At 33.1% G+C, this 27,515-nt stretch overlaps 4 protein-coding genes across 6 annotated transcripts; 1 reads left to right on the top strand and 3 right to left on the bottom strand.

Moving 5' to 3' along the window:
• Nucleotides 1-2,861: 2,861 nt before the first annotated feature.
• On the bottom strand, nt 2,862-8,670 carry PTB2 (polypyrimidine tract-binding protein 2). 3 transcript variants are annotated; one of them, XM_088804533.1, is made up of 11 exons: nt 8,135-8,670; nt 7,788-8,038; nt 7,598-7,694; nt 5,902-5,964; nt 5,738-5,811; nt 5,308-5,403; nt 4,989-5,046; nt 4,564-4,668; nt 4,388-4,469; nt 3,998-4,110; nt 2,862-3,593 (listed from the first exon to the last, which is right to left on the bottom strand). In XM_088804533.1, the coding sequence occupies exons 1-11, from the start codon at nt 8,318-8,320 to the stop codon at nt 3,252-3,254; spliced, it is 1,467 nt and encodes a 488-aa protein (XP_088660659.1). In that variant the 5' UTR covers nt 8,321-8,670; the 3' UTR covers nt 2,862-3,251. The 3 variants fall into 3 exon arrangements, with proteins under 3 accessions (XP_088660659.1, XP_088660660.1, XP_007038965.2); XM_088804534.1 differs by having other exon boundaries at nt 7,594-7,659; nt 7,829-8,038; nt 8,135-8,669; XM_007038903.3 differs by lacking the exon at nt 7,598-7,694 and having other exon boundaries at nt 7,829-8,038; nt 8,135-8,665.
• Nucleotides 8,671-10,625: 1,955 nt separating this feature from the next.
• LOC18605722 (polypyrimidine tract-binding-like protein) lies at nt 10,626-12,192 on the bottom strand. The gene is made up of 3 exons (XM_007038901.3): nt 11,609-12,192; nt 11,240-11,491; nt 10,626-11,061 (listed from the first exon to the last, which is right to left on the bottom strand). Exons 1-3 carry the CDS (start codon nt 11,963-11,965, stop codon nt 10,792-10,794), a joined length of 879 nt encoding a protein of 292 aa, XP_007038963.3. The 5' UTR covers nt 11,966-12,192; the 3' UTR covers nt 10,626-10,791.
• Nucleotides 12,193-13,754: 1,562 nt separating this feature from the next.
• SWEET3 (Nodulin MtN3 family protein) lies at nt 13,755-15,661 on the bottom strand. The gene is made up of 7 exons (XM_007038900.3): nt 15,502-15,661; nt 15,356-15,392; nt 15,000-15,222; nt 14,610-14,771; nt 14,390-14,509; nt 14,088-14,277; nt 13,755-13,891 (listed from the first exon to the last, which is right to left on the bottom strand). The coding sequence occupies exons 1-6, from the start codon at nt 15,536-15,538 to the stop codon at nt 14,089-14,091; spliced, it is 768 nt and encodes a 255-aa protein (XP_007038962.1). The 5' UTR covers nt 15,539-15,661; the 3' UTR covers nt 13,755-13,891; nt 14,088.
• Nucleotides 15,662-25,360: 9,699 nt separating this feature from the next.
• Nucleotides 25,361-26,700, top strand: TRY (Homeodomain-like superfamily protein). The gene is made up of 3 exons (XM_007038899.3): nt 25,361-25,676; nt 25,819-25,906; nt 26,388-26,700. The coding sequence occupies exons 1-3, from the start codon at nt 25,622-25,624 to the stop codon at nt 26,545-26,547; spliced, it is 303 nt and encodes a 100-aa protein (XP_007038961.1). The 5' UTR covers nt 25,361-25,621; the 3' UTR covers nt 26,548-26,700.
• The last annotated feature ends 815 nt before the right edge of the window (nt 26,701-27,515 follow it).

The raw sequence follows: 27,515 nt of genomic DNA, 5'->3' as shown, positions 1-27,515 counted from the left end.
GTAGCACTATATTCAACATAACCAATAAACATGCAATAAAATATTTTAAAGCTAATTTTTTTTTTCTTAAAATCAAGAAGCATAGCTTTAGTAAGACACCCCACATTTTCAAATATTTTAAGTTAGGAGAATAACCATTTCATAATTCATAAAGTGTCTTACCAATATTCTTATAAGAAATTCTATTTTGAATATGATACGCAGATAATAAGCCTTCATTCCACAAATTTTCATATGCATTAGAACTAACAAGCATATAATAGAATTCATCATTTTTTTTAATATTTCATTTTTTCTTTCAGCTAAACCATTTGATTTAAGGGAATATGGAAAAGCATTTTCATGAATTATTCCTTCTTTTTCACAAATATCATTAACTAGTAAATATTCACCACATTTATTTGATCTAATTCTTTTTATCTTTTTATTCAATTAATTTTCTACCGTGGCTTTATACTTAAGAAACATGTCAAAAGCTTCATCTTTATGTCTAAGTGAATAAACTTCAGTAAATCTAGAGTAATCGTCAATAAAAGTAACATAATATTACTTACCATCTTTAGTCATAGTTTATTTCAAATCTCCAAAATCAGTATAAATTAAACTTAACAATTCAGATTCTCTATTTACTAAAACACAAATTTTCTTAATCAATTTCATTTTAGCATGTATTACACATTTACTAAATTAAACTTAACATTTACAAAATTTCGTTTCAGTTTAAATTAAACTTAACATTTACTAAAACATGCGTTTTTAATATCAAAAATTAAACCTAAGGATTGCATTTTTTTTATATATAAAGAATGCTAAAATGTCCTAATTTCCCATGCCATGGATCAATAGGGTCAATCAAGTAACTAGAAGAACTACTATTTTCATTCAAGATATTTGAAATGTTGAGTACAAAAAGTCCCTTATTACAATATTCCTTGTCCACAAAGATATTATTCTTTGTCATTATAATCTTGTCAAATTTAAGAGATACTTTCACTTCAACTTTACCGAATAAAGCCACAAAAACCAGGTTTAAAGTAAACAAATCTGAGGTGTGATACATTATCCTTAAAGATAATTTTTACTCCTTCGAAGTATGAAACTTGGTGCAAAAAGATTAAAACAGTTATCCTTAGGATTCAACAAACTTTTTCTGAATAGTTTATACAAACTATCAGAGATACAGAAGCAGCAGAAAATTAAGGAAAGAAATAAATGAACAGAATCTACCAAAAATAAAGAAATAAACTTTTAAAATTTGATTCTGTAATAGTTTAAAAATTAGATTTAAAAAGAAGATAATGACAGAATATATTTAAAATATCTTGATTGCCAAAACAAATGCCAATTCTGTTAGGTGAAAAAGCTAATAGTTTGTACAAACTATCAGAGATACAGGAGTAGCAGAAAATTAAAGGAAGAAAAAACCTATCAAAATCAATCAAAAATAAACGTGTAAAATTTGATTTTGTAATCATTTAAACATTAGATTTAAAAAGAAGATAATGATAGAATATATTTAAAATATTTTAACTGCCAAAATCAAAGACCAATTTCATAAGGTGAATTTGATTCTGTAATAATTTAAAAATTAAATTTAAAAAGAAGATAAGGGTAGAATATATTTAAAAATCTCTTAATTGCCAAAATCAAAGAACAATTTCGTAACGTCTAAAATTTGATTTTGTAATCGTTTAAAAATTAGATTTAAAAAGAAATAATGATAAAATATATTTAAAATATCTTAACTGCCAAAATCAAAGACCAATTTCATAAGGTGAATTTGATTTTATAACAATTTAAAAAATTAGATTTAAAAAGAGGACAACGACAAAATATATTTAAAATCTCTTAATTGCCAAAATCAAATACCAATTCCGTAGGGTGAAAAAGTTGAAAATTTTGTAAAGTGAATTTGATTCTGTATCTGTAATAATTTAAAAATTAAATTTAAAAATAAGAATATATTAAAAATCTTTTAACTGTCAAAATCAAAAATCAATTCCGTACAGTAAAAAAGTTGAAAACATATAACCACCAATTCTATAAAGTAAAAAAGTTGAAAACATATAATTACCAAGGTACAAAAATATCATTTATACGCATCTTCTCAATATTTAATTTAATTTAGTGTGCGCACAAGGCCACTTTTTTTTTAGCTTTCAAAAAGTTTACAATGAGTTTGCTTATATAAAATACTAAACATTTTTTATAGCTAAGTAATTTGGGATAGAAAGCTTATAAGACATCCCTATATATCCAACATGAAATTAAGTCATTTTGGAATTTAATTCAAAAGGTTTTTTGTTTTTTAGATGTAAATAATAGAATTTTGCATTTTTTATTATAATTTATAAACAAAATTCTGAAATTAGAAGGGGTTTAGCTTTTTTCTTTTGATACACTAACATCATATATCAAATAAAAAGAATAAAATCAACTTATTTGCATACATATTTTGAATATCAATTATTATATAAGTATGCCGGTATTGAAAATCTTATATTTAATTAAAATCACTTAAATATCATTAATAAAATTATTAAATTTTCATATAAAAAATTCATAATCATCAAGGCATGCCTTATGTTTGTATATATTCTTAAATTTTTTAAATTTAAATATATAATTTGTTGATCCAACAATTAAACTATTGACTCACCTAATACGTTAGGATCGGTTTTGATGACTGTAACCAATTTGCATTAGAAATAAAAATGCATAAATATAAAACCACCTTAAAAATAAATGCTTCTGTTAAACTATCAGTTGTTTCATGAAATAGTCATTTATAATAAATTTATTTAATTTAAAATATTTAAGATAAATTATAACAAAACCTAACATAAAAAATTGCAAACATATTTCTTAAATCATCAAGAACAATAAAAATTTTACCTTAAATTATCAATAATGATTAAAAGCTCAACTCAAATTCCACAACATGCACCCCACCCCCTCCCTTTTTTATTTTTGGGTTCCTTTTTTTAGCTGCACAATATATTTGGTTAAACGTTCAAACAATGTCTCCGCAAGCTATCTCCTAACATCGCCCCTCTCTTCCCTTCCAGCACTCCTTTCTCTTCTCGAAATTCCGACAAATACAAAAAATGTCCTCTTAACATTGCTCACCATGTTCCCCAATTCAAATTTTAAAAAAGAACAGAAAAAAACAACTGATGCTGGAAGCAACCAGCGTGTGGCAGCTATGAGGCCACCCCAACTCAGTTTTTATGTACTGTAAAAAGATGCTATTACATCGGATTGGGTCTGTAAGGAGGCACTGCCCCAGCTGGTGGTACGCCACTATGGGCTGGCATTTGCATCATTCCTGCAGGAGTCATTTGAGGCATTGAGGCTGGTGGCATGTAAGGATGACTAGTCATCTGTCCTGGTGCGGATTGCGGCACTGCTGGAACACCTGAGGCCCATCCAGCTGAAGGTTGAAAATGAGGAGGAGCATATTGAGTCCCATTGTACTGATGAGCAGCTGGAGCCCCCACTGTTTGAACTGGCTGTTGTCCCAAAATCGAAGGTTGTGGGTTAACCATGGCAGGGTTTGGGATTGTATAATCTCTGCTCCTATCATTGTTGACCTGTAATGAACAGACTAACCATTTTAGACCAGGCTTTATTCTCTTCAAATGTAAGCAGCAATCTTAACACAAACAAAATCAGCAATGTATTTCAATTGAAATTAACGCATAATAGCAGGATTCTGAAGAGTACCACACAGCCAAAACACTTAAACAACTCTTCCGTTCCCCTCCCTCTTCCCCTCCTCACACCCATTACTAAATTTCATGAAAAACTGACAAGAAAATGTGAGGCCACCATTTTTGCCACCAAGCTAAAGCTTCAGAGCCAATTACGTTTCTTCCTCTTATATTTGTACGTGTTATGTTGGAATGAATGAACACATGAATAACAATAAACTATTCCAATCAAAACAAACCGTTTAAACTACAATTACAATCAGTAAATGGTATTGTCCAAATACCTTTATACTGAGATCAGTGTGGCGTGAATATGAGATATGAAGCTTGCAAAACCCACCATCATATATGCAGTGACCTTCCAAGGCCTCCTTGGCAACAACAGCTGTCTGAACATCTGCAAAACATGGAACCATTGAGACTTAAATTTAAGGGACAAGAGGAATTGCGTGTCTGATCTCTTTCCTGTGTTCTTGCCTTTAATATAAAAAGAATAATGGATTAGGCCATGAGCAAGGATGAATTTCTTTGAAAAAGCAGGCTCAATTTAAAAATAACATTTTTCTCCATAGGCAGAAATTCTCAAAGGTGAATATAGGGCCATCTTGATGAAAGGACTACCAGATTTGAGGCCTAATTTAAAAAAAATAAAAATAAACATGTTTGAACATTACCTGGGTACTGAATTAGAGCCTGCACTCCACCGTTCTTATCAAACATGGCAATCTTTTGAACAGGGCCAAAAGCAGAGAACACCTAAACATAGGGGACAAAAATATTGATAAAATACCAGTATGAGGGTTGAGGTACTAGACTATCAAATAAAAGTTGCTTTGTTACTTGTAAATACCATGTGTAGCACATCCAAGGTAACAGCATACTGCATGTTCTCGATAGATGCAAGTAAAACGTTACTCTCAGGTTCTAGTTTTTTCCCATCAAGACCCAAACTGAACTGCAATGATGAAAAACGAATCTAATTAATAAACAAGCAAAACACTAAACAAACACTACAGAGTCCAGCATAGTGATGCAGCAACATTATTCATTTCTTAGTAGAAATACAGGTTCACAAGAGTTGAATCTTGTTGCATGTGACACCTTGCATAAGAAAAGATCACATATAAACATTTTAATAAATTTATGAGAAGTACCTTGGGCTAAAACTAAGGCTTTGTACTCTAGGAAACTGTACACAGTAAATAAATTCACAGAAAAACTATATAAAATTCTAACTGCTGCTATGAATTTAATTGGGAATAGCATGTTCTTTACCTGGCCACTTCCATCTATAGCCGAAGGAGCAACAGGAAGATAGGGATTGGTATAGTCCCTGAAAAAAACAAAAGAAAAAGGAGAAACAATTCGTATAATTTATAAATATTCAACACAAACGGAGATAACTAGCAGAAAGATGAGCAGCAGTACAGTAAATGGTAAAACAACAAAGGAATGGATGAAAAGTTCAGATATGCAAACAAATACTAACTTCCATAACAATCATAGGTTCATAAGCAATGCCAGAACCAATTATGCACTTGAATGTGAGACATATGATCAATAATCAGATACGAAGAGGAGACATCAGGAGTACCTGCTTCGGTGGCTCTGAAATTTCACACTCAAATCTGTGTGAGCAGAATATGTGATCCTAAGCGTACAAGGAGCTATATTTTCAGAAAGCAGATACCTGAAAATCCAGGACAAAGTCAGAAGATCATTGTGCAAGAAAACTGATAGTCACAAAAGAACACAAGCTGCGAGATGAAAAGCTTTGCCTATGGAGGACACTAATCTTATAGAAATGAAACTTTAATTCTAACTCAGTGAGTTGTCTATATACTTTATCAAGGACTACGAGAATGCAAATAAGTAGGATGTTGCAAGACTTAACAGAAACAGTCCGTCAAAAGTTTAAAGGCCCAAAAGACGTATGTGCTCAATGCAAGTGCACCACGTCTACAGCTATATGGTCCATAATAGTTGGACTAAATACCGTGTCTAACAATTAATACAACTGTCACCTAGGGATGATTCGTCCATCCAAGGCATTTTTTGCAGACGTGGCTGTTTCTGCATCTGAAAACTGCACCAATGCCTACAGAAAATACAGGGTATAGAATGAGCTTATTTTCTAAGGCTGAAGCAAACCAACCAAAACTGAAAGAAGGAGATCTAATTCATATACCTGGAATCCAGCTGTCTTCTCAAAGGTAGTAATTTTATGCACAAATCCAAAAGCTGAAAATACCTGCATTATTAACGACTTTAGCAAGATGAACTGAAAAAAATCAAGTAAAGAACTCTAAAAAGCAACTCCAATCTGTAATTCCCTTCAACATATTTTCCAGGAAAATAAGGAATGAAGATAAGTCCAACATATCCAGGCCATCCTCATAGAGACAGAAGCAATAAAATTATTAACAGAATACAGCTTGACAATTGCAGTGATAGGTTACGCATTTCAGATTTTCCAAGGCAGTCGGTTAACAAGAATAGTACACGTAAAATAATGACTGCACCAGGTTACTAAAATGCTACAAGAGATGAAAGAACCGACCAGGTAGTGCTACAAATAAAACGAAGCTACACTTGAAGCCTACTTGAATTTCATTTTATTCAAGTTTTCACGGAATAAATAACTCTCTTAATTTCAATGCAAAAAATCTATTTAATCACTATTCTTTTCTAAGGATAAAAGCTAAAGCTCCACGTGCTTCACAAACAAATTGAAGCAAACTGCAGATGCAGGACAGATACTAATTGCTCTAGCAATTAAAATGATAAAGCTCATACTCAAGGTATCAAATGCAAAAGTTGCAATAAGCACAGGGCCCAGGATCAGTCAAGGTGCCAGGCACAAAGAAGTGCTCACTGAGGATTAAGGATAGGTACCTAATTTTAAAACATGTTAATATATACATATAAGTAAATCTGTCTCTATATGATAAAGTTACAGAGTAAGTACATTTTCAACATCTGGCACTAAAGAAGATTATACTTTGTAGATTATATAGTTCCCTTAGAAAAATAACCAGTGTTCTTTAGTACAATAATATCTATGCTAATAATTAATTTACTGTTCAAAAGCAGAGATAGTTATACAAACTTTAAGAAAAAAAAACCATTTAGACTGTAAAAACAATCTGCCTCATATTATTCCTATATGATTTAGGGACTATATTAATAATTGCAAATTATGTTTTATTCCAAAATGGCATAAGTATGTTTGCATGAGCACAAAGGAGCAGAAGGATCTTTCAATCTTCACATGCTATTAATGATGATAGTCATCCATTCATTCGGTGAATAAATGACATCAGTGAACAAAAAGCACTGCTGATTACTTGGATGATTGGCTCCTAATCAGAGGCTATCTATGTAAACTTTACAATGTACTACCAATTTACGAAGGAGCTTATCTTAAGCACCTTTTGTTCTACTGAGATGGTCAATATGCACCAAAGCAAGCACCTCCCTTAAAGTTTATCAGGGATCTAAGACACTTGTTTGGTACATTACTTCACCTGATTGCCAAGACAAACTGAGGCACTCGACTAGACTACCCTGCTCACGTCCAGTAAGGAGTGAAAATTTTGACACTCAGCAAAGCTAGCATCAATTTTAACCCACAAATATATAATACAGACCATATGCACAAAGTTTTAAATGGAGCACAAACTTCATAAAAACTACATTGCCAGCAGCAGCACAAGTGAAAACATAGTGACAGAAAGCATCTAAAAGTCCAAGGGAGATGGATGCACATGAAAGAAGAAATGATAAAAAAAAAATCATCCTAAATGGTAGGAATAGGAGGTAAGTAAGGAAGAGTAGGGAAGAAAGAGGCAGTGTTAAGGAAAGAAGAAAGGAGACAAACACACGTGTGCTCTTTCTCCCGATGCACTAAGCTGCCATTGGAGATATTTCCCTTGACATGATCCTGCTAATCCATTCACATTCATGTCAAAACACAAAAAGCTTTTTTCCATAAGAGCATGAAAAAAATTACATAACCCTAGTTATTACAGAAACTCATATCAAACAACAACCTACAAAATAGTAACTTCACACCCTCTAAACCAAAAACACAAAAAGATCAAGGTCTTCCTCACCAAATGCAGAACATCAATGGAAACAAGCCGCGCATCTTGGCCTTCAATTGTAACCAATAGAACATTTCCGGCAACATCCGCGGTCGTTTTGTTGTTTACAATCTCTTGCCGATTAGAATATTGTAGGTAGACCGTTTTGCCCCTTACTTGAGCAGGCTCTGAAGATGAAGCATAATATGATATCATAGCAATGGCCTGATTCAAATCAGCCTAAAAAACGATAAAAAAAAAAGTACAATTACTAACATTATTGAAATAATAGGACGAAATTCGAAAAAAAAAGGAAAAAAATCTGATTAAACTTACAAATTCAATGAAAGCCTGATTACGATTGGCTCCAACATTGCACTTGGTGTTAACGACCTTACCAAATGGCTTCCCGAGCTCGATCAACTCTTCCTCCGTACACTCCCAGGGCAAGTTTCTTAAATGCAGCACCTTAGACGGGGGTTGAGTGTAACGGAACTGCGGCTGACTTGATACGGAGGCCATTCCGTTCAGCTACCAACCCCTATAAAAGTCTTCGCCAAAAAACCAGGATTCAAAACCCTAAATGCCCAAAATTTTGTTTAAAAAAATAAAGTTTTAATATCAATCGAGATATATATATTTATATATCTATAGATTGATGGAAATCAGGGAAATTAAAGGAGTCGAACAAAATCTGAAGAGATTATATAGATAAAAAAAGTTGGAATTTCGTGAATTTTGTTAAATTAGGGTTTCAGAAGGATGGGAGAGAGAAACGTATCGTGGATTCTTTTTTGTTTTTTTTTCTTCTTCTACTTATCGTGGTTTTTGTTTTGGCGCCGGATGGGTGTATTGAGCACCCTGTTGATGTTAGTCTATAACAGGTAAAAAGAGATTGGGTGGATTTTGACTTTTCCAGCGAAAGGAGATGGGCGTACTTTAGCCGAGGCGGCGTACTTTAGCCGAGGCGGCGTACTTTAGCCGAGGCGGCGTACTTTAGCCAGGCGGCGTCTTTCGTTTCTGACTGCTGACGGTGCCAGTGATGTCGTAGAATATAGAAATATCTCAAAGAAACTGATATTTTAATAAATTGAAAAGGTTTTTTTATTTTGAATACAAAGATAAGTAACATTTTTATATAAAAAAAAATTTAAAATTTTTTTATTCTTATTTTTATTTTCACTTTAAATACTTATATAATATATAAATAGGTGTTACATTTAATTCTTCATTTATAGTTACTTTCATTTGTTAATAATTCTAAAATAAAGCAAATAAAAAAATTAATAGCAAAAAAAAAAAAAAACTAATTTCAAGTATCTGATTTAACCTTGGCCAAAAAGAAAATTAAGAAAAGAAGTGTCAGTGACTAACAAATCCATTTATATGTAATAATTGGATTCGGAGAGGAAGAGTAAACTCAAACTTTTCTTTATTACAGGAAAGAATGTGGCTATTAATATACCACTAAGATTATTTTTTTCTCTTTTTTAATTTTAAAATTTTCATTTTCAGAATCTCAAATTTACATGAAAACCAATCATATGTTTTTGTCTATAACCATTCAAATCTAAATTTGTTATTTTGTTTAATGGAATTAAAGCCATGAGGAGTTGGCCCTTCACTAAAAAAGAATGGAAACAAAAAAGAACCCATAAAAAGAATAGTAGATAAGTCTTAAAAAAAATAATTATACATGTTAAGATTTCTCATTTAGCATATTGATGTTGCTAGAAAAGTTAATCAATTATATGTAATTTGAGTATTTTAGTATGTAATATTTTAGTAACTTCAAGTTATTGAAACTAGATAATAAGCTATTGAGAAAATATTTAAAAGTTACCAGTCACACAAATATTATTGAGAAAGGTTTTTAGTACTTTATATATATATATATATAACATACATTAGATTTTTATATAATTTATACAGTTTAATGTTATACAAGATTTTCTTTTATTCTAAAATAAAAATTGTTGAAAGTTTATAAAAAGTTATTAAAATTTTCAAGTTACTGAAACTACATAATAGGTTAATAAGAAAATATTTGATAAGTTGCTGAAAATTTATACAAAACTATTGAAAAAGTAATTTTGATATCTAATATCTCAACAAATTTATGTTACTAAAGTTATATAGAAATTGAAAAGTTTTTTTTTTGTATTGAAATTACATAAAAAATTACTGTAAATATATTTTAGATGTGATATATCAATAAGTTCTCGTGTTGTTGATAACTACATAACAAGTTACTAAAATCCATACAAGAAAGCCGAAAATGTATTTTTAATATTTAATATTTTAGTAACTTCTGATTAGTGAAATTACATAGCAAGTTTCCAATGAAATTGTTTGTAATTTCCTAAAAATCCAAAAAATATTATTGAAAATAGTAGTTTTAGTGCTTAACATTTTAATTACAAAGCAAATTATTGATAAAGTATTTGTAAATTATTAAAAATCAATATATAGAAGGATATTAAAGTATTTGTAAGGTTACTAACTTTTAATAAATAAATTTTACACAAAATCATTATTTACTTTAAGGTTATTGACTTAAGAAATTGATATTACTAAAAATTCTAAAGAAGTATACGAACATAAGTTGCTGAAAATATACATAAAATGCATGGTAAGAAGTACCCTTGATTTTATTGATTTAGGATATCATTGTTACTGAAAATTAAAAAATTATCTAAAGTTTCAATAACTTTGTGTATAATAGATTTTGAGAATATTAAATTACTAAATACACCAAAAAGACTAAATAAGTATGTATTATAGTAAGTAAATATCTAATATACTAGCACAAGGGGAAGAGACGAGATTATCGAATATGTAGTTGAAGTTATTGATTTTGCGGGTTACCGAAAACCTATAGATTAGTATAAGGGGAAGAGACGAGATTTGCAAAGATGTCTACAAGAATATTTAGCAAAGGGTGAAAGAGCTGAATTCAAAGATGAAATGTGATCATTCTCAATTACTAATACTCAACGACCGAGAAGCACATCCTTGTAAGGAGTGGAAGCAGCAGCAGTTGCATTTACCTCCTCAACTAGCATTTTTCTCCTTGGCTCTTCTATAATCAGAGGGACGTGCCGTTCCCTGCCTTGAATCAGCCTATCCTGTGCTCCTCCCCGCAATTTCTCGAGCCTTAGCCCGTTGATTTGCTGCATCTTGAACACCTTAACCACGTTTGTCAATCCCCCAATGAAAAACATCAGGCTGCCACAAATGCCTAACCGCACCCAAGTTCTACCCTGCATATGTGAAGCAACTTTATGCTATCATAATTGCTTCAAAATTGAATCCTCGTACTGTAGTGGATAAAGCAAACGCAATTCAACAGTTATACAAGTTGAGAAAGAAACGGGATGCACTAATGACAGAGATTTAATTGCTCTGTCATAGTTATATGCTATATCTTTCACAACTTACCAGTAACTCTAAACCATGATGACTAATTCCAGCTTGCTCGTGGCTGTTGAGAATAGATCCCACCATGAGCAACACACTCCCAATTAAAAATGGGATGTGGACACTCTGTTGCAAGATTTGGACATGCCCATCTGCTCTCTCATAGATTTGACTCGAGTTGTGGATGGAGCCAAGAACCCAAAAAACAGGGCCAGCAATAAGCAAACCCAAAGCATGCTTTTCCAATTTAAAATAACCATACCCTTTCTCAGCCTGCAATTAACCAAGCAAAAAAAGTTCATTAGCAAATAGCAATGTACTAATGAGAACAAATTGCCTACAAATGACCTTTTGAGGGATTCCAGGGCTAAAGGTATAAAAAAACGCTACCTGAATAAAGAAAAAAAGAATTCCTACAAAGAAAAGCAGTGACCCTAAGACCTGAACCACTGGAACAGCGAACTCCACAAGAGCAAGCTGCGTATCGAACCCCATCAAAGGAAACCTATAGTCAATGCCCGCAAGATGTGCCAAAAGATCATGAAGGTTAACAAAAATAATAAGAGCCAGTGCTATAAGCATTAGAACAAGACCCGATCGGGGTTCCCATGAGAACTCAGCTGCAAAACCACAAATCAACACAACTGTAGCAAACAAATACAGCCCTGCGTTTACGCATTCGGCCCTACTCCGAGATAGCCGTGGCCCGTACGTTCGACTCTCTCTTGCCGAGGCTAGCTTCACCATGATTGTTATGGATATTAAATTCCCGATACAACAATTAAAGTCTTTCTTTTTCTTAAAAAAAAAAAAGAAAATTCTTTTGGGAAAAATGGAGATTTTCTACGTATAACTTTCTTTTTTAATGTAATATGTTCTGCTTCTTGTTCTTGATTATTTTTGTGTTTGAAGAGGTAAATTGAGAAAGAAAGAAGTGGTCTGTGAGTACGAGAGAGAAGTGGCGGAGTGGGTACGTGTCTTCATGCACGAAGCTTCCTTTCTATAACACGCGGCAGTCCTCTGGGTAAAGAGGAAAGTGGAGGAACAATTCGTTTAGTCTTCGAGTTGAACAATATCCAAAGAATGAAAGGGTCACTGAATCGTGAAAGGGAAACGGTGCGTTTCAACTTTCAACTGCTTTCTCTTCCTCTCTGTTTCTATTTCTTACTGAGATATATTTTCTCGGGAAAATGGAAAACATAACAGATTCGTTTGGGCTTGTTGTTAAATCCAGGTGCGGGGAGTTTTGAGATTGTAGGAAGCGCATTCGTTGTATTTTTCATTGTAATTGTGATTTATGAAGCTATCGATGATGCTAAGAGAGTACTATGATGGAATAACAAATCCCTGTTTAAATGCTTCAAACTGACTTTCTGGAGGGCTTGTGTGTACATTGATGGGTGGGATTGAAGATGAAGAACTGATTTTTGATGGACTGGTTGAGGTGAATGCAGGGCAAGAAACCCTATGACATGGACTCCAATGATGTTAGGTAATATTCAAAGTAAGCAATACAAAGAGGCTCCCAAAGCCTTTTCCAAGCCACTCTCCCTTGGGAAACAAGTAACGGAAATCCAGGAGCAATTGTTGCTCATGAGAGTAAGGAAGAAATGGAAGTATGGAAATGAGGTTTGCTGTATTTTTTCATGCCAACACCTTCTCTCTAGTATTTTTGCATATTTTCTTCTCTGATGAGAAAAATTGTGTGTCAATCACTGGGGCATAATGCTTTTATTCTTCAAACTTAGTGGCTTGTATACCTTGGCAACAGTTTTGACTTGTATTTTAATTGGTTTGGCTTGCATGGCTATGATTTATTAAGCATATTTTGTCAATGACATTTGCCTTTGCATTTGTCAATGTAGAATGAGTTCTAGGGGCATATTCTTTGTCAGAGTACACTTCATACGGAACAATTATGGTTCAATTTTTCTGTTTGATGTCTGATGATAATGATTAGCATGATAACAGATGTTCACTGTTGCTTTTGTGATCGGTACCCAAAGTGTCGATTTTTGTGTCAAGATGTAAGAGCAGGTCTCCGTTTTAAGGTTGTTTTGGGCTGTCCTGTTCTATTTCACAATACGCCAACTCCTGTAATCTGACACAAAAAAGTATGCTGCCTTTTGTACTTTCTGTCAGTAAATACCAAACACAAAAAAGTCAAAGTGTTTTATTGACTACATGGACAAAGGTTTCTTAGTTGCGGTTGGTACAGAATGGTGATTAACAGCAGTTACTATGACTGATCAAACCTGCTGGCAATTCGGAAACATGAATACAGGCATCAATGAAGCGTCTCAGGAGGAATCCATACTGTTTTCCTTGGTATTTGGCTTTTGTATTTGGTCTTTTCTTTTTCCATCCGCAGGTTCATCTGTTGCTTAGTCAGGATTTGTTATGATGTTAAGTCCAGCAGTTTTCACATTCCATTATAGCCATGGCTTTGGTTAAGAGGATGGAGTAATTAATTACGCAATCCTTTCTTTATCGGTGCATTTTGCTTGTTTGGATGGCACTTTGCAAGATATTGAGATGCAAGACAGAGTAATCAAAATCTTTTATTATTTTAATGATATCGATATGCAACAACTATCCCACAACAAAAGCTTCCTTTATGACAACTTAAGATGCTGATACTGCTACTTCGAAGGCTAATTTGTATTGCTTCCCCTGTTACGGATGAGAATATGTGTTAATACCATTTCATGGCACAAACCATGATCGTTCATCAAATTCTAACTACATAGACGTACAAATATGAATACAATACTCGGACTACTTGAACGTAAGCAGAAATCTTGATCTCTTGGAAATGTATTCCATAGATAGCTATCTTCCTGGACAGGGGAAAGGATTCTGATCATACCTTAAGCCGTATTCTTGAGCTCCTTTTCATTGATATTCTCGTTCATCACGAACTGCATCTGTTTGGGTTTCTCCTGACTATTCTGTTCTAAATCCCATTTGCTTGGTTCTTCCATGATTCCTCTTTTTCTATATTTGCAGTGTAGTACAAGTTGCAGGACGCCTATGGGGCAACCAACCAGATTTGGGGACTGCCGAAATTCATAAAGTCAGTTAGAAAAACACAAAGCTTAAGTTTTTCTCTTTTCACACAAATTGTGTTGTCACAAACAAAGCCCAAGTTTAAATGGCAATAATACAAACCGCAAGAAGGAGATCATGACTCAATAGTCCGTAAGCCAGCCAAAGTACACTAGCGAGGAACGAGGCAAGGGACAAGTAGAATGGCATGAATTCCACACTCTTTGTCAGTATTACCTGTTTCTGCAATTAGAAACAGAATTCAATTACAAGACGAAAAACACACGAGTTGTCTTTTTAAGGGGAGAAAGGGGAGAGAGGGAAGAGCTTCCCTGTGGCTTACCACAGCCACAAGTGGGGCACAATACATTGCCACAGAGGCCACCAGCCCAACAGTTCCAACAAAAGCTTTGCGATGATGATGATCATGGAATACAAAGGCTGAAATGATAGCAATGATACAAGATACTAGGATAACGGGTGTCGTTATAACACCAACCTTAATCTGCACTTTCATCAAGCTATATAATTGTTAGTACCTTCTTCAGCCATGAATTTTCCACGCAAGAATGCACTCATGCATGAAACAATATAGACCTCGATGCTCATTTTTCTTCATGCTGTAGAAGAAAAGGAGTCTAGTTGTTTCTCCATTTTCTCCGGCACCACAAAAAACTAGCTATAATTGCACGCATGGATAATGTAAAGATAAAAGCAGGATTAATAAGCTTGCCTTTCCTCTGGTTGAAGCAAACCAAAAATATATGAAGATGAAGGATAACTCTAATATGATCCCTAAACCGTTGATGGTAACCAGAGGGAAATTTTCCCACTTGTAACTCACAACAGGCAATCCATACCAAGTATAAAGGAGGCAGTTTAGCAGTGCTCCGATGTAAGGAATGCATGAGAAATCCTCAGTGCTTCTTTTCCTTATCACCCTGGAAAATGTCAATCTGGCACAGTACAAAAGGAACAAACATTTGTTTAAGTTGAATGATCAAAATACCTAAATCCATCCATTTGTGTCTTTCTCTGGAAATAAAATAATAGAAAACAAGTTATGCAGTGGTGGAATATCGACATTACATGGGTGCTGCATAAAGCAACAAAGAAGATGCATTGCCTGCAAGAAGACCATGCAGATATTTTTATATCAGCTAAATTTTCTGCTATATATATATATAAATCCAGGGAGTAAAATTAGAAAATATGAAACCATGAAGGAAGTTTACCCATGATCCCAACTCCCAGGCGCAGCCTCTCACCCATGATTTGGCCCTGGGCAAGAACTCGTCCTTACACCCTAAGATGGAGAAATATAATTAATGGTCCAAGAGAAAAGAGTGTGAACGAACAAACTATATAATTAAGTATGCCCTGTGGACTGTACAACCTTCATGGGATATAAATAACAGGGAGATATTGAATTTCTTTCAGGAAAAAAAAAAAGAATAGGAATAACAGAAAATTGAGAACAGAATGGGAAGTGCTGTCTACGTCTTTACAAAAACTTGTGGACTACTTTTATAATCTTGTGGATGCCAATAGCTTGCTCTAATGTGGAGCTTTTGTCACAATTTCTTTAATGAAAAAAAAAAAAGTTTCCTCTAATTCTTTTGTTAGGTTTGATAATAAGGTCAAAGGCAAAACAGAAAGGGAACCATTGGCTGTTCTGTCTCTGTTGTGAGTGGAGGATGTCACAAGCACTTCCATTACCCAACTTGATACAAATTTCTGAGCATTAGTTCTTAGGCCCTTTATTGTAAATCCTTTATATATGTGGTACATGCTGACTGGAAAACAAATAATTAATGACAGCAAAAGAATCGGTTCTAGCTAGACTAAACATTGAATTTGATTTCGTACAGAATGAAAAAAAATCTAAAATATATAATCTGAAATCACTTGAGCAGTACTACATTTTGGAAGATGATATGGACTACATAAATCTATCTAACCTATATATTATAAGAGGTTTCTCATCACTATGAGTATATGGAATTGACAGTAATGTGTTGGAATGCTATTAAAACAAGTGTTGTTTTCATGGGGCAATGTGTAAAAGAGAGCTCATTCTAACTGAAACAGGTGGCTGCTTTGATAAATTATAATTGTAGTGTAGCCTACTCCCAATAACTGGGATATATAATGCTTTTATTGATGATGACTGATTATAGCATGTAATATATAGTGCTACTAATTATCTCAGGGTCATGCTTCCAGTTTTCCTAAAACAGAGTCAACTTTCCTCTTTCGATTACTCTCTCAAGTTTATGCTTCAACTTGCCTAATGAATCAGGATAAATATAAAAACAAGGAGCATTTTTCACAGAATATAAATTTTTTTTTGAAATAACAAGTCGAAAGATCTGAGATCGACCTGTCCTTATGGCTACCAATAAAAATCAATCAAATTACAACAAATTTGCCCTAAAATGATACGTGTCCAGACATTAACAGGAATATAGAAAGTTAACATTATTCCCATTCTCACCCTTACAATGGTTCTTAGAACAACAGAAGCATTTTTTACGATCGGAATCATTCTTACTGATATGATATTAGCGGTATGCTCTTTGAAAGAAACCAACATGAAAATTTTATTCCGAACGAGAGCCCTTAGAGTACTACATGGCTCATGGTTTTAAGCATCTTGCTGTGAAGGAAATTAATCAGATGATGCGAAAAGGCATATTTGAGGGAGGTTTATTCCCCTGTCAAATTGTTTTTTATCTACAAGTGGAGATCCTCTTTGCTCCCATTAAACAAATTTTTTTTGTGTGATAAAGAAGAAGAAGAAGACCATTTGCTATGGTATTGATCTCATCATCTTCCTTTCGGTTGGTTGTCTTCCATTTTGATTCTTTGTTGCTTCGAACAATCGTTTAAAATTTCATATCTCTTCAATCCAACATTGGGTTCTGATGCTTTTATCCTGTCACATAGGGTTCTGGTGCTTGAAAGTTCTGTACAGTCTCAAAACCAACTACATATTTTGAGAATAGAAATTCCATATTTCGATAACTAACGGAATTAATAATTTTATGGTATCTTTTTTTAAAATAAAAAAAAATTAAATTCATATTTATTCAATTTTAGACGTTATAGATTGAGGATCATATAATTATAAATAAAAAAAAATAGTAAATAATTTAATAAATTATATGAAACAAAAAAAAAAAAAACAGCAAAGTAATGAATTATGATTTTGGTTTTTTTTTTTCTTAATTAAGATAAGAGTAAATCAGAAGGTTTTAATCAAAGAGGAAATGGATTTTCGACCATTCAATAAAAATTCTACACTGTTGATCAGGTGCGGCCGGATTTGCAATAGATCCATGTGACCATGAACGCAGTATTCACCCGGTTTACGATCAAATGCACTTAGAATATATTCCCCAGGGAAAAATATATCAATTGAAGTTGATGATTCCTTTGCTGCAGAGATGCTTTAGCCATTGCAACTGGCAAAATGCATGTAGACTTGAAGAAGATAAATTCATCAAGTTCAGTGATTTCTGGAAGTACGTACTACATATGCTTTGGTCACAATCAATTATAAAACACAGCATCCTCCAGACTATTCTAAACCTATATATATATATATATTTAACCTTATGCTTTCATAAAATGTGAAATCCAAAGTGTTCCACGACTCGCTCTCTTTCTCACCTTCTAAAACTTGAAGGATAGAATAGAATTATAGAAATGAAATTAGGATATGGATTTCATATATTTAACCATTTCTTTATATACTTGATTATTCTTTTCCATTTCGTTCACAAATTAGGGGAGAGAATATATCTCAATATGCATGCCTTGATATAACTGTCTGTTTCCACTTTCTCTAGCTGATCTTATTTATTCTCATCGTATCATTACGATCAAAATGCCTCTCTGCTACATATATATATATGTCTTATGGTTTTTTTTTTCCAAAAACGAAAAAGGAAAAAAAAGAGCTACATCAAAACTTTGGCCTCTTAATCTTTGGGCAAACACTACGAATATATATGGCGGATCATATTCACACTATGAATCCACCATGCTGATGGCTCTGGCTGGCTTTACTTTAATTACGTAAACTGTGCAGAAATCACTATGCAGGCTGGAAAATAGTTAAACAAATAAAGAAACGGTTAATTAATTAGCCAACAGAATAGTAAATCTTTAATTGTTAATCGTAAAATTACTGAATAATAGCCAACATGCACGGTTATGATCAATTAGTGATTTTTTTACGAGAAATTCCAGTTTGGTATTTTGTTGTTGTTGTTGGTTAATATATTAATGTTGTACGACAGCTTAGAAACACAATAGAGAGCAAAGAAGCTACTGTATTATTCCTATCATCACGTGGCAATTAGTAAAGCAAAGGTCAATTTCTTTCTAATTTTTTTTTATTTCTTTAATTTTGAAGTTAGAATAGATGCTCAATGGTGTGTGATGTTTGAGAGAAAGCATTATAAATAGATAATGCTATATGCTGCTTTCAATGGGATAAATTTAGGCGCATGCAAGAATGTTCATGGGGGTAGGTGTAGGATAAGATATGATATGCTGCCCAAAACCCATAACCCAGACACCACCACACCCCACCAACCCCCTCCTCCCCCCCCCCGCCCCCCCGGCCCCCCCAAAAAAAAAAGGCACAAACAAACTTGAATTATTGTTTATAGATTAGTGAGTGCATCCACATGAGAAATGCTTCCAGGCACTTGACTAATTAGAAGATTTTATTTTATTTTTATTTTTAGTAAATAAGATTATATGATTGTGACTTAATAAATTAACCTGATAATATGGCTTTAGTTACGGTTTCCTCTTATTGATAGTTGAGGATTAAACATTAATTAATGCTATATTAAGCTTTAAGAACTCTAAGAAGTAAGACAATATTGCTTTGATTGTGTCTCTGGCTAGTGGATTAACATGTCACTCGCACCTCGATGGTCTCAACCTAATCCATTTTTCATGCATTCCTAGAAGGCAATGACTGGAAAGAATCCTCCAAAAAACTGAATTAAATATTACTTTTCTATAATAATTAAATATATAAATAAAAAATACTATTAGTAATATCATCTGTTGAAAGAATTAAGAGAAGGACAAATTAAAAAAGTGCTGCTGCTGTCACTTTGTCTGCTATGACCAGTAATATTGCAGAAATTTTGGTATCTGTCTGGAAAGAAAAGAAATACTAGCTAGTATCCCATTCATTTCATTCGTAGTAGTACTAATGATTATAATGCAATCTCGCTTAGATATTGAAAGGAAAGGTTTTCTTCAGTTTTCAGTGAAGTACTCTCTCCAGCGGTTGAAAATTTCCTCCTTTTAGCAATCACAGTAGTAGATGCCTGACACAAGTAACTCGCCGGGTTAGGATGAGCCAGAAAAAGAAAGTACTTAATTACTACTTATATCTGTAGGATTTGTGTTGAAATTCTCACCTCAAATAAGGCCAAATCACACTGGTTAAACCCCTAAGACTTGTTCTTACCCTACCACTAAGACCTGTTGAGTGAATCAAGATAACTTGACCTTTTTGTTTTGTTCTTCATTCTTGTGTTCCCACACCAAATTATTAATGATATTTTCTGGAAATTATGATTCATGAAGAGTAATTTTCATGGTATTGATATTTTTAGTACAGCATGAATTTACGAGTCAATAATTGTACAAAGCCGACAAGACAATTGATCCCTGTTTCAGACATATGAAAAACATTAATGCCTGAAATTGTTTCAGGCTACTCTTGGCAGTTTGCTCACTTTGCCAATTCTAGCAGCTACCACAGTACACAAGTTTAGGCCAGTCATTTTTGTAGGCTTGAATATTGATTCCTGTCAATGACCAGTTCTTCTTCTTGGCCAAAATTTCATGAAAATTAATTCATTATTGCCCTCTTAAAATTCCCAACTTATGAATTAATATTTGGTTTTGTCTATTGTCGTAATGTGCAAATTTGATAACTCAACTTTTAAACGTTGGTTAATTTAGAAAGTCATTATCAATCTTTTTTTACTTAAATGTGATTGATTATCTAATAAATTTGTTCTGTTTGACGAAATTCTAAATTAATTTAGATTCATTGAAAGAATAATAAATTGATTTACGTATTTTATTTAGAATTACATTCAAGAGTACGGTTATGTACAAGGAAAGATTAACACCTCTATGACTCTCATTTCACGAACAGTACCATTTAATCCTATATTACCCGAACCTATTAATTTTATTTTTATGTTTTCTTAATTATCTTTTATTTTATTATTTTATTTGATTTTACAATTTTGACGTACACGTGAAGCAATTATGAAATGCATGACAAAAAAAACTGAGTAATGCCAAACGAAACCTTTATTGAGAATATTTCTTGAATCCGCCCATCATACTGGTGGGATCTGAGAATATCCTCTTACCTAGAGATTTATCAGAAAAACTTGCATTTGTAAGTTTAACGAATAAATCTCATCATCAAGGTAGTCATTTGCAAGTAAAAATAATATTTTTTTAATGAATGCAAACTTACTGCGAACGAAAGTTTTTTATTAAAGATATTTTTTCGAACTCTCCCATCATATTGATGTGACTCATAAGTATCTTTTTACTTAGAGAATTTTTTGAAGAAACTCACATTCGCAAGTTCCCTTAAAAAGTCCCATCATTGAGATTTATATTCGTATATAGAATACATCTACATGCCATGATATTTAACAATGCAACAATGATACATGATGCACTCATAATTATAATATTTATTTCTTATTTTATTATTTCTCCGTGTGAGCATATATGCCATGACTAAATATTTTATATTTACTTGTTGTTCTATTTTATTTCGTTATGTATTTTGCTATATAAGTACTTATTTATTATGTTATATGAAATTTTCCAAAATCATATTTTTTAGACTAAGTTATATATATATATATATATATATATTTCATAATTATTATTTATTTATATGTATTTTATCCATTATTTTTGTATTATTATTATGATTACCAAGTTAATTATTACCATTAATTCCTTATTTCTTTTGTTTGTATATTTTGATTAATTGGTAATTAAGTATGTATAATTTTTTTATTTATTTAGAATTAGAAACATCGAAATTCTGAATTAAGACTCTTCCATTGTACTGGTGGAGTTTTAATCAAAATTCCTAACATAAAGAAATTTATTTGGAATTGCAATTGCTCACATTCTGAATGAACATCCCATCATCGGTATTAATCATAAAATAATTATTTCTTATTATCATTTTTTATTTTTATTTTATTTAAAATCCCATACCAAATCATCATATTCTCTTATTTTCCTTGAATATATCTATATAGAAAAGTTTGCATAATTATTATTTTGTATCTATTACATACCTAAACCATTTTATTTACGACTAACTATGTGTACTTTCCTTCACTTTTATTTCCTTTTCATTTATAAAAACCTATTCTGTATGACTATATCTATTCTTTTTTATTTTAAGTCTCCTTTGTTTTATTTTATTATTTATTAATTTTTAAATTTTTACTAAACATTTTATTATATATTTTTTATTTTTACCTTAACTAAATCTATCACCATAATTATATTTTATATTGACATTTATTTCCTATTTGTATAAATTTCACCTATTTAAATCTATATCTTGTAAATAAATATTTTGTAGGTTTAGGCTCTTTTTATAACTAACATATGTGGAACAATTTGGTTATTCTTGTTTTCACTACTATTTTTTATATTTTTTATTTATTTTAATTTCCTAACACTCAAACACACAACACACACACACACACACACACACACACACACACACACACACACACACACACACACACATATATATATATATATATATATATATATATATAGATACCTTTTCCTACAATAATTTAAATTAAATCAAAATTACATTTTAATTAAAAAAATAGCTGGACCCAAAACCAATTAAAACAAGCCCAAATCAAGGAGAAAGGTTATACCCTTTCTGGGCTGAAATTGGCCGAGCTCAAAGCTACAAGGGTGGCCCAAGCCAGCTGGACCAGGTCCGCTCCCTTAGGTCCACAATGCGGCGCTCAAAACGCACCGTTTTGGTGGTTGAATGGCCACCTCACTGCACCCAAAACGGCGTCGTTTAACACACCTCTACAGCTTCCCTTTTTTTGTCCATTTCACTTTCCCCCTGTACTTTCTCTCTCTGGCCGGCTGTTCCTCTCCCTTCTCTCTATTTTTTTTTCGCTCTTCTTCTTCCTCTCCTTTTGGCCGGTCTCTCTTCTCTTATTCTTTCTCCCCTCGCCGGGGCCGCTTCTTTCCCTCTCCCTTTCTTTCTTCTTCGGCTTCTCCCTTTTTCCCCCTCTCTTCCTTTCTCTTTCGGCTTCTCTCTTCTCTGTTCTTCCTTCTCTCTCTCTTTCTCTTTCTTCTTCTCTCTCCTTCCTCTCTCTTCCTTCCTTCTCTTTTCTCTTCCTCTCCTTTTGGCTGGCGTCTTCCCTCCTTCTCTCTTTTTTCTCTTTCTTTTCTCTTCCTCTCTCTTTCCTTGGCCGGCGTCTCTTCTTCCCTCTCTCTCTTTCTTCTTCTCTCTTTCTCTTCCTCCTCGGCATTTCTTTTTCTCCCTCTCTCTCTTTTTTTTTTCTTTTTCTTTTCCTTCCTTCTCTCTCTTATTACTTGAACCCACTGGCTTTCTCCCTTTTTTTTCTATGCCTTTTTTGTTGTGATTTTTTTATTGTGGCTAAGCTAGTTGGTTGATAGAATTTAGGATTTTTTTTTTCTGATTTGCTGGTTTCTGTTGTTTGAAGAAAACGGGATGTTTTGTTGTTGTTGGATCCGGTTTTTTTGTTTTCAAAAATCCTTCCCCCCGCTGTTGTTAAATCTGCCTCCCTTTTTAAGAGCCGGACTGAGCATGATTTCACATGACTCCTGGCAACAGGAGGGTTGGCAGCCGGAGGTGACACCTCTCGTCCACGTCCGGCTGCTTCCAGGGGCATTAAATGCCCTGCAATGGCAACTATTAGAGGAGCTGGTATGATGGCCATAGGCCTGAACTGAGCTGACTGGAGAGGGAGGCTGAGCATACCTCAGTCCTTTCCCTTCTCTGTTCTCTTTCCTTTTTTTTTTTTATTTTTTTAAAATTTATTATATTATATTATTATTTTTATTTATTTTTAGTTGATTTTATTTAGAGAATACGTGTCTACACCTGCGAATCAAATTCCAACTACTTACCGGTGCCAAAAGTAAAAACCTTCGGTGGAAAAGAGTAAATAATGCATCTCCGCCATCTGGAAATAGTTTCAGCTAAAAGGATTATGACTTATGTTAAAATTATCAGTGACCAACATGGATGGGCCCTGGTCCTTCATGTTGGTACCTGGTCCTTAGCCACAAAACAAACTCAACATGTGGCTTCATATTTATTTATGGAGGGTATTGCTTTTCTTTGAACGTGGCCCTGTTCCTAACACTGCTGGAGTAATGAAACTGTACTGAAACCAGACAAATTTCTTAACTTGGAGCTTTCGGGTGACTGATCCACTTGCAACGCCTGCTACGGATACCTACCTCTAAACAAATGCATTTACGTGTCTGTATTGTGCTCGTAGGACAAAAGTCCTTATCATCAATTAAACACGCGGGACAAATAAAGGATACAAATTAAAGAACTGTAGTTGGAATTTGGAATGCTCGCAGACAGAAATATTTTTTTTCCCAATATTTCTATGTAGTTTAAATCCAATGAAAAAATATTTTATCCTGTAGATGTCCTTCATAAAGTACCCTTAAAGCTAATAATTTATCTTTGATTCATAATTATAACTATCTGAACTTGTTAGAAGCCTAATCAGTACTCCCATACAGGCTTTCGAAGGGCCAAGGAGGACCACTCTTATCTTTCCCACCTCTCTGAAGATCGGATGCCTAATTCCGTGGAACTTATCTGATCCACATGGAAATCACACTCTATCCGTTTGCCTGTTCTCCTCTGGAAAATGGGAATATGCCAATCTTCTCGTATCATCTTTTCTTTGTGTGGAAAGTGAAAAACACTTCTTAATACTGGTAGTAATTACTTCTCGCTTAATTTGGCACGTACTTGGTACTCTATTTCACAAATTCTCCATAATAATAAGATAGAAACAGTCAAAATGTGTTGAGACATTGAATGCTATTATGCTATTTTCATGGGGATTAGAGTATCTGTCACTGTCGGAAGGATGTAGAAATTATGTTAGCGAGAAAACACTCGGCGCAATGATTTGAAATTTAGGACTTCAATTTTGAAGTAAAAGCTTGGCTATAGCCTGTAGCTGTAGGTGATGCCAATCTATTTTACTAAGATGATCAGTACTCGTAAATGATAACTTCCTTTACCGAAGGAGGCATATTTCAAGCTTTGTAAAATTTCTTGTGAAATAGAAAACAATGTCTCCCTAAATTTCCTCTCTTTGCTTGTTCTTTCTTTCTATTTAGTAGTTTAGGACGAAGTCATCGTTTATTTTAAGTATTCAATGACAAGAGTTACATGTTCCACAGTTGTTGTTTTGATAAATTTTATGAAATTGATGGTCAACTATAATATCACTATAGAAGAAATGTGGTGGTAAAGTTCATCATATTAAATTCTTGTAACATAACAGCATAAGATCATAAAAATCAAGTTTTAATTAGATCATGTTGTTAAAGGAATATTTGAAGGGTAAAAATGGATTAAAATACATTGATCCGTACTCAATACTAGGGACTACTTGCCTTGGTGTCAACACCGATTGTGTTCTTAATCGAAGCATTTTTATTCCCTTGATGGCTGAATCTGAAATTATGGTATACATAGAAAATGATTACTTTCGTATAACGGTGCTTTTTTAATTTTTGGTAAGGTAGGAGTCTTGACTGTTATCATTTGCTATATTGCTTTGCTTTCTTGATGACCAGTCATAACCTCGAAATTTTTGGTTTTTGCTGAAGGAGGAGTACCCGTGTCAGTGTCATCAGAATGACAAGAAAGAGCATGCATCCTGCAAAGTCAGTTCTCCACATATAATAGAGAAAGCATTTAAATTCCAAAAGTAGCCTTCAATTTTGATGGAATAGAGAATAGTTTTAACAGCTTGGCCATTACCTCTCTCCCTCCCTGATTGCTGTCAATCCTCATCAACTACAAGTCCGCAATCGACAAGCCAACGAGTCAACAAACAACAAGCATACTTTCAAGGTTGGCTGGACAGGAATATCTGCGGCATTTATACCAAACACATCTTATTCTTTTTTGTCATTGAAAGACACAAAGCCACAATATTTCACACCTTCCTTCCCTGGGAAATTAGCCTGATTTGTTTCATTCCTGTAAAGATTATGGACCGACAACGCCGCCGGAAGCAACCCAAAATCACCACTCGTGAATACGAAGGTCAAGTTCTAAGTTTTCTCTTCATTTTCTCATCCACCACTTTTAGTCTTCCCATTTTTTCTTTCATCTGTAATGGGATTTTCTTTCTCCTTGGTAGTGTAATACAAGTTTCTAAATTTGTCCTTTTTGTTTTCTTGGGCAGAGGTTAGTAGTATTGAGTGGGAATTTATTAAAGTGACTGAACAGGAAGAAGATCTAATCTACAGGATGCACAGGCTTGTTGGAGAAAGGTGAGCTGACTTGAAAAACTTGCTTTAAAATGCAACATTTTCAGTCAAATGTTAGTGCCTAGATTTGAATATTTGTTAGGTAAGGCATTTGGTAGTTATTTTAAGTCATGGGCTTGATCAAGAAATAGCAGTAATGTTGCTACCCTGCTGCTGCAGGCCACTTTTTTCTCAAAGAACATGCCATTTATGGTGAAATATAAGAGTTTTATTACTATTTATTCAAGGCCCCATTTGATTAAAACACCCATCGGAGAGAAAATAAGTATGCTTTCTTGGCTATTAGATTAAACAATAACCAAATGTCTTTCCACTACTATTTGTACTTCAAATCAATTGTGTAATAGCTTTTTTTTTTTTTTTTGGCCTTTTTCAATCTTCCTCTTTTATTGCTGAAAATGAAATTTTAGTTTTGGATAATTTATTACTATGCCTTCATTGGTTGATATTGGATAGAGTTCACAATAGTGATGATAACTATCAGGTGGGATTTGATAGCTGGCAGGATTCCAGGGCGGAAAGCAGAGGAGATAGAGAGGTTTTGGATAATGCAAAATAATGAAGGATTTGCCCAGAGAAGAAGAGAGCACAAAGAAAGCATCTCTAAAAATATTTGGCCTTTGGCCTTTAATGGCTTTAAATAGCTTCTTTAAGTATTTCTTTTATTCTTCATTTTTTTTTTTTGTCTTCCACATCTTGTGCTGCAGATTTGAGGATACTTGTCTCTCTCTTTCTCTTCCTTGCTCTTGTTCCTTTCTTGTTACCCTAAATTCTTGTAGATATTTGGTTTTAATTAATACATATTTTTTAAAAAAATTTTATGATATAATATTATAAAAAAATAAAAACAATCATTACAAATGAAATACTATTTTACTCAAAACAATTAAAAAAGTAAAATTTACTTCATGCAGAATAATTAAAATAAACAGATCATTACCACATATAAAACAACTAATACAAATAAATTCGTATAAAATAATCACTTCACATGAATGACAGTAAAAGTAATCTGAAAAAGTAATCTGAAATAAGTGATAGGTTCATGAGTTATTTTTATCTTGAGATATTTTAAAAAATTTGATTTGGTAGCTCACATATAGAGGTAGTTAAGAGGTTTTCTTCTTAATCATTTTCTAAAGTACAAGTATTTCAGTTTCTTACCTTATTCTCGTATATCTACTTATATATACTTTCTCTTTTTGTATCTATTCATGTACAGTTTCTTTTATTGTACCTATTCATATACAATTTATTCTTTTATATTTTTTCCATGTATACTTCTTCTCTGTTATCTTCTACTCGATAACAGATCTTATTACACTTAATTACTTCAATAATCACATAATGAATTTCTAACCGTTATTTAACATTAACTTTTAGTAACAGTTACCTCACATTAAAACTCTTCTTAATAAAGTCATTCATGACATGCATTAAAGCCTTTTAGCTTGTAACCGTTATTTTTGGCACAATATATAGAGCTTTCACAATTCATTAGAGGGCTCTTCTTGCGAGCTAACAGATGATTTTTTAGAGTTTCTCTCTAATTCTCTTTTATTTCCTAATTCTCTTCTTATTGTCTTCACTTACCATGGCACTCCGTACTTCA

The sequence above is a fragment of the Theobroma cacao genome, chromosome 3 (assembly GCF_053813885.1).
Source record: "Theobroma cacao isolate CCN51 chromosome 3, ASM5381388v1, whole genome shotgun sequence".
Taxonomy (NCBI): domain Eukaryota; kingdom Viridiplantae; phylum Streptophyta; class Magnoliopsida; order Malvales; family Malvaceae; genus Theobroma; species Theobroma cacao.
Note: the sequence above shows the minus strand (reverse complement) of the source record. Positions and strands in the feature narration are given on the sequence as shown.

Coding starts and splice junctions, on each gene's coding strand:
- LOC18605722 (XM_007038901.3), bottom strand. CDS start 11,965: ATGGTGAAGCTAGCCTCGGCAAGAGAGAGTCGAACGTACGGGCCACGG. Junction 11,492..11,608: donor TTCTTTTTTTCTTTATTCAG/GTAGCGTTTTTT, acceptor GGTTAATTGCAG/GCTGAGAAAGGGTATGGTTA. Junction 11,062..11,239: donor ATCATGGTTTAGAGTTACTG/GTAAGTTGTGAA, acceptor TCACATATGCAG/GGTAGAACTTGGGTGCGGTT.
- SWEET3 (XM_007038900.3), bottom strand. CDS start 15,538: ATGGGTGAGAGGCTGCGCCTGGGAGTTGGGATCATGG. Junction 14,772..14,999: donor TTGCTTCAACCAGAGGAAAG/GCAAGCTTATTA, acceptor ATGAAAGTGCAG/ATTAAGGTTGGTGTTATAAC. Junction 14,278..14,389: donor GTCATGATCTCCTTCTTGCG/GTTTGTATTATT, acceptor GAATTTCGGCAG/TCCCCAAATCTGGTTGGTTG.
- PTB2 (XM_088804533.1), bottom strand. CDS start 8,320: ATGGCCTCCGTATCAAGTCAGCCGCAGTTCCGTTACACTCAACCCCCG. Junction 5,404..5,737: donor GATGGACGAATCATCCCTAG/GTGACAGTTGTA, acceptor CTGGATTTTCAG/GTATCTGCTTTCTGAAAATA. Junction 3,594..3,997: donor ACACTGATCTCAGTATAAAG/GTATTTGGACAA, acceptor TGTTCATTACAG/GTCAACAATGATAGGAGCAG.
- TRY (XM_007038899.3), top strand. CDS start 25,622: ATGGACCGACAACGCCGCCGGAAGCAACCCAAAATCACCACTCGTGAA. Junction 25,677..25,818: donor CACCACTCGTGAATACGAAG/GTCAAGTTCTAA, acceptor TTTCTTGGGCAG/AGGTTAGTAGTATTGAGTGG. Junction 25,907..26,387: donor CACAGGCTTGTTGGAGAAAG/GTGAGCTGACTT, acceptor GATAACTATCAG/GTGGGATTTGATAGCTGGCA.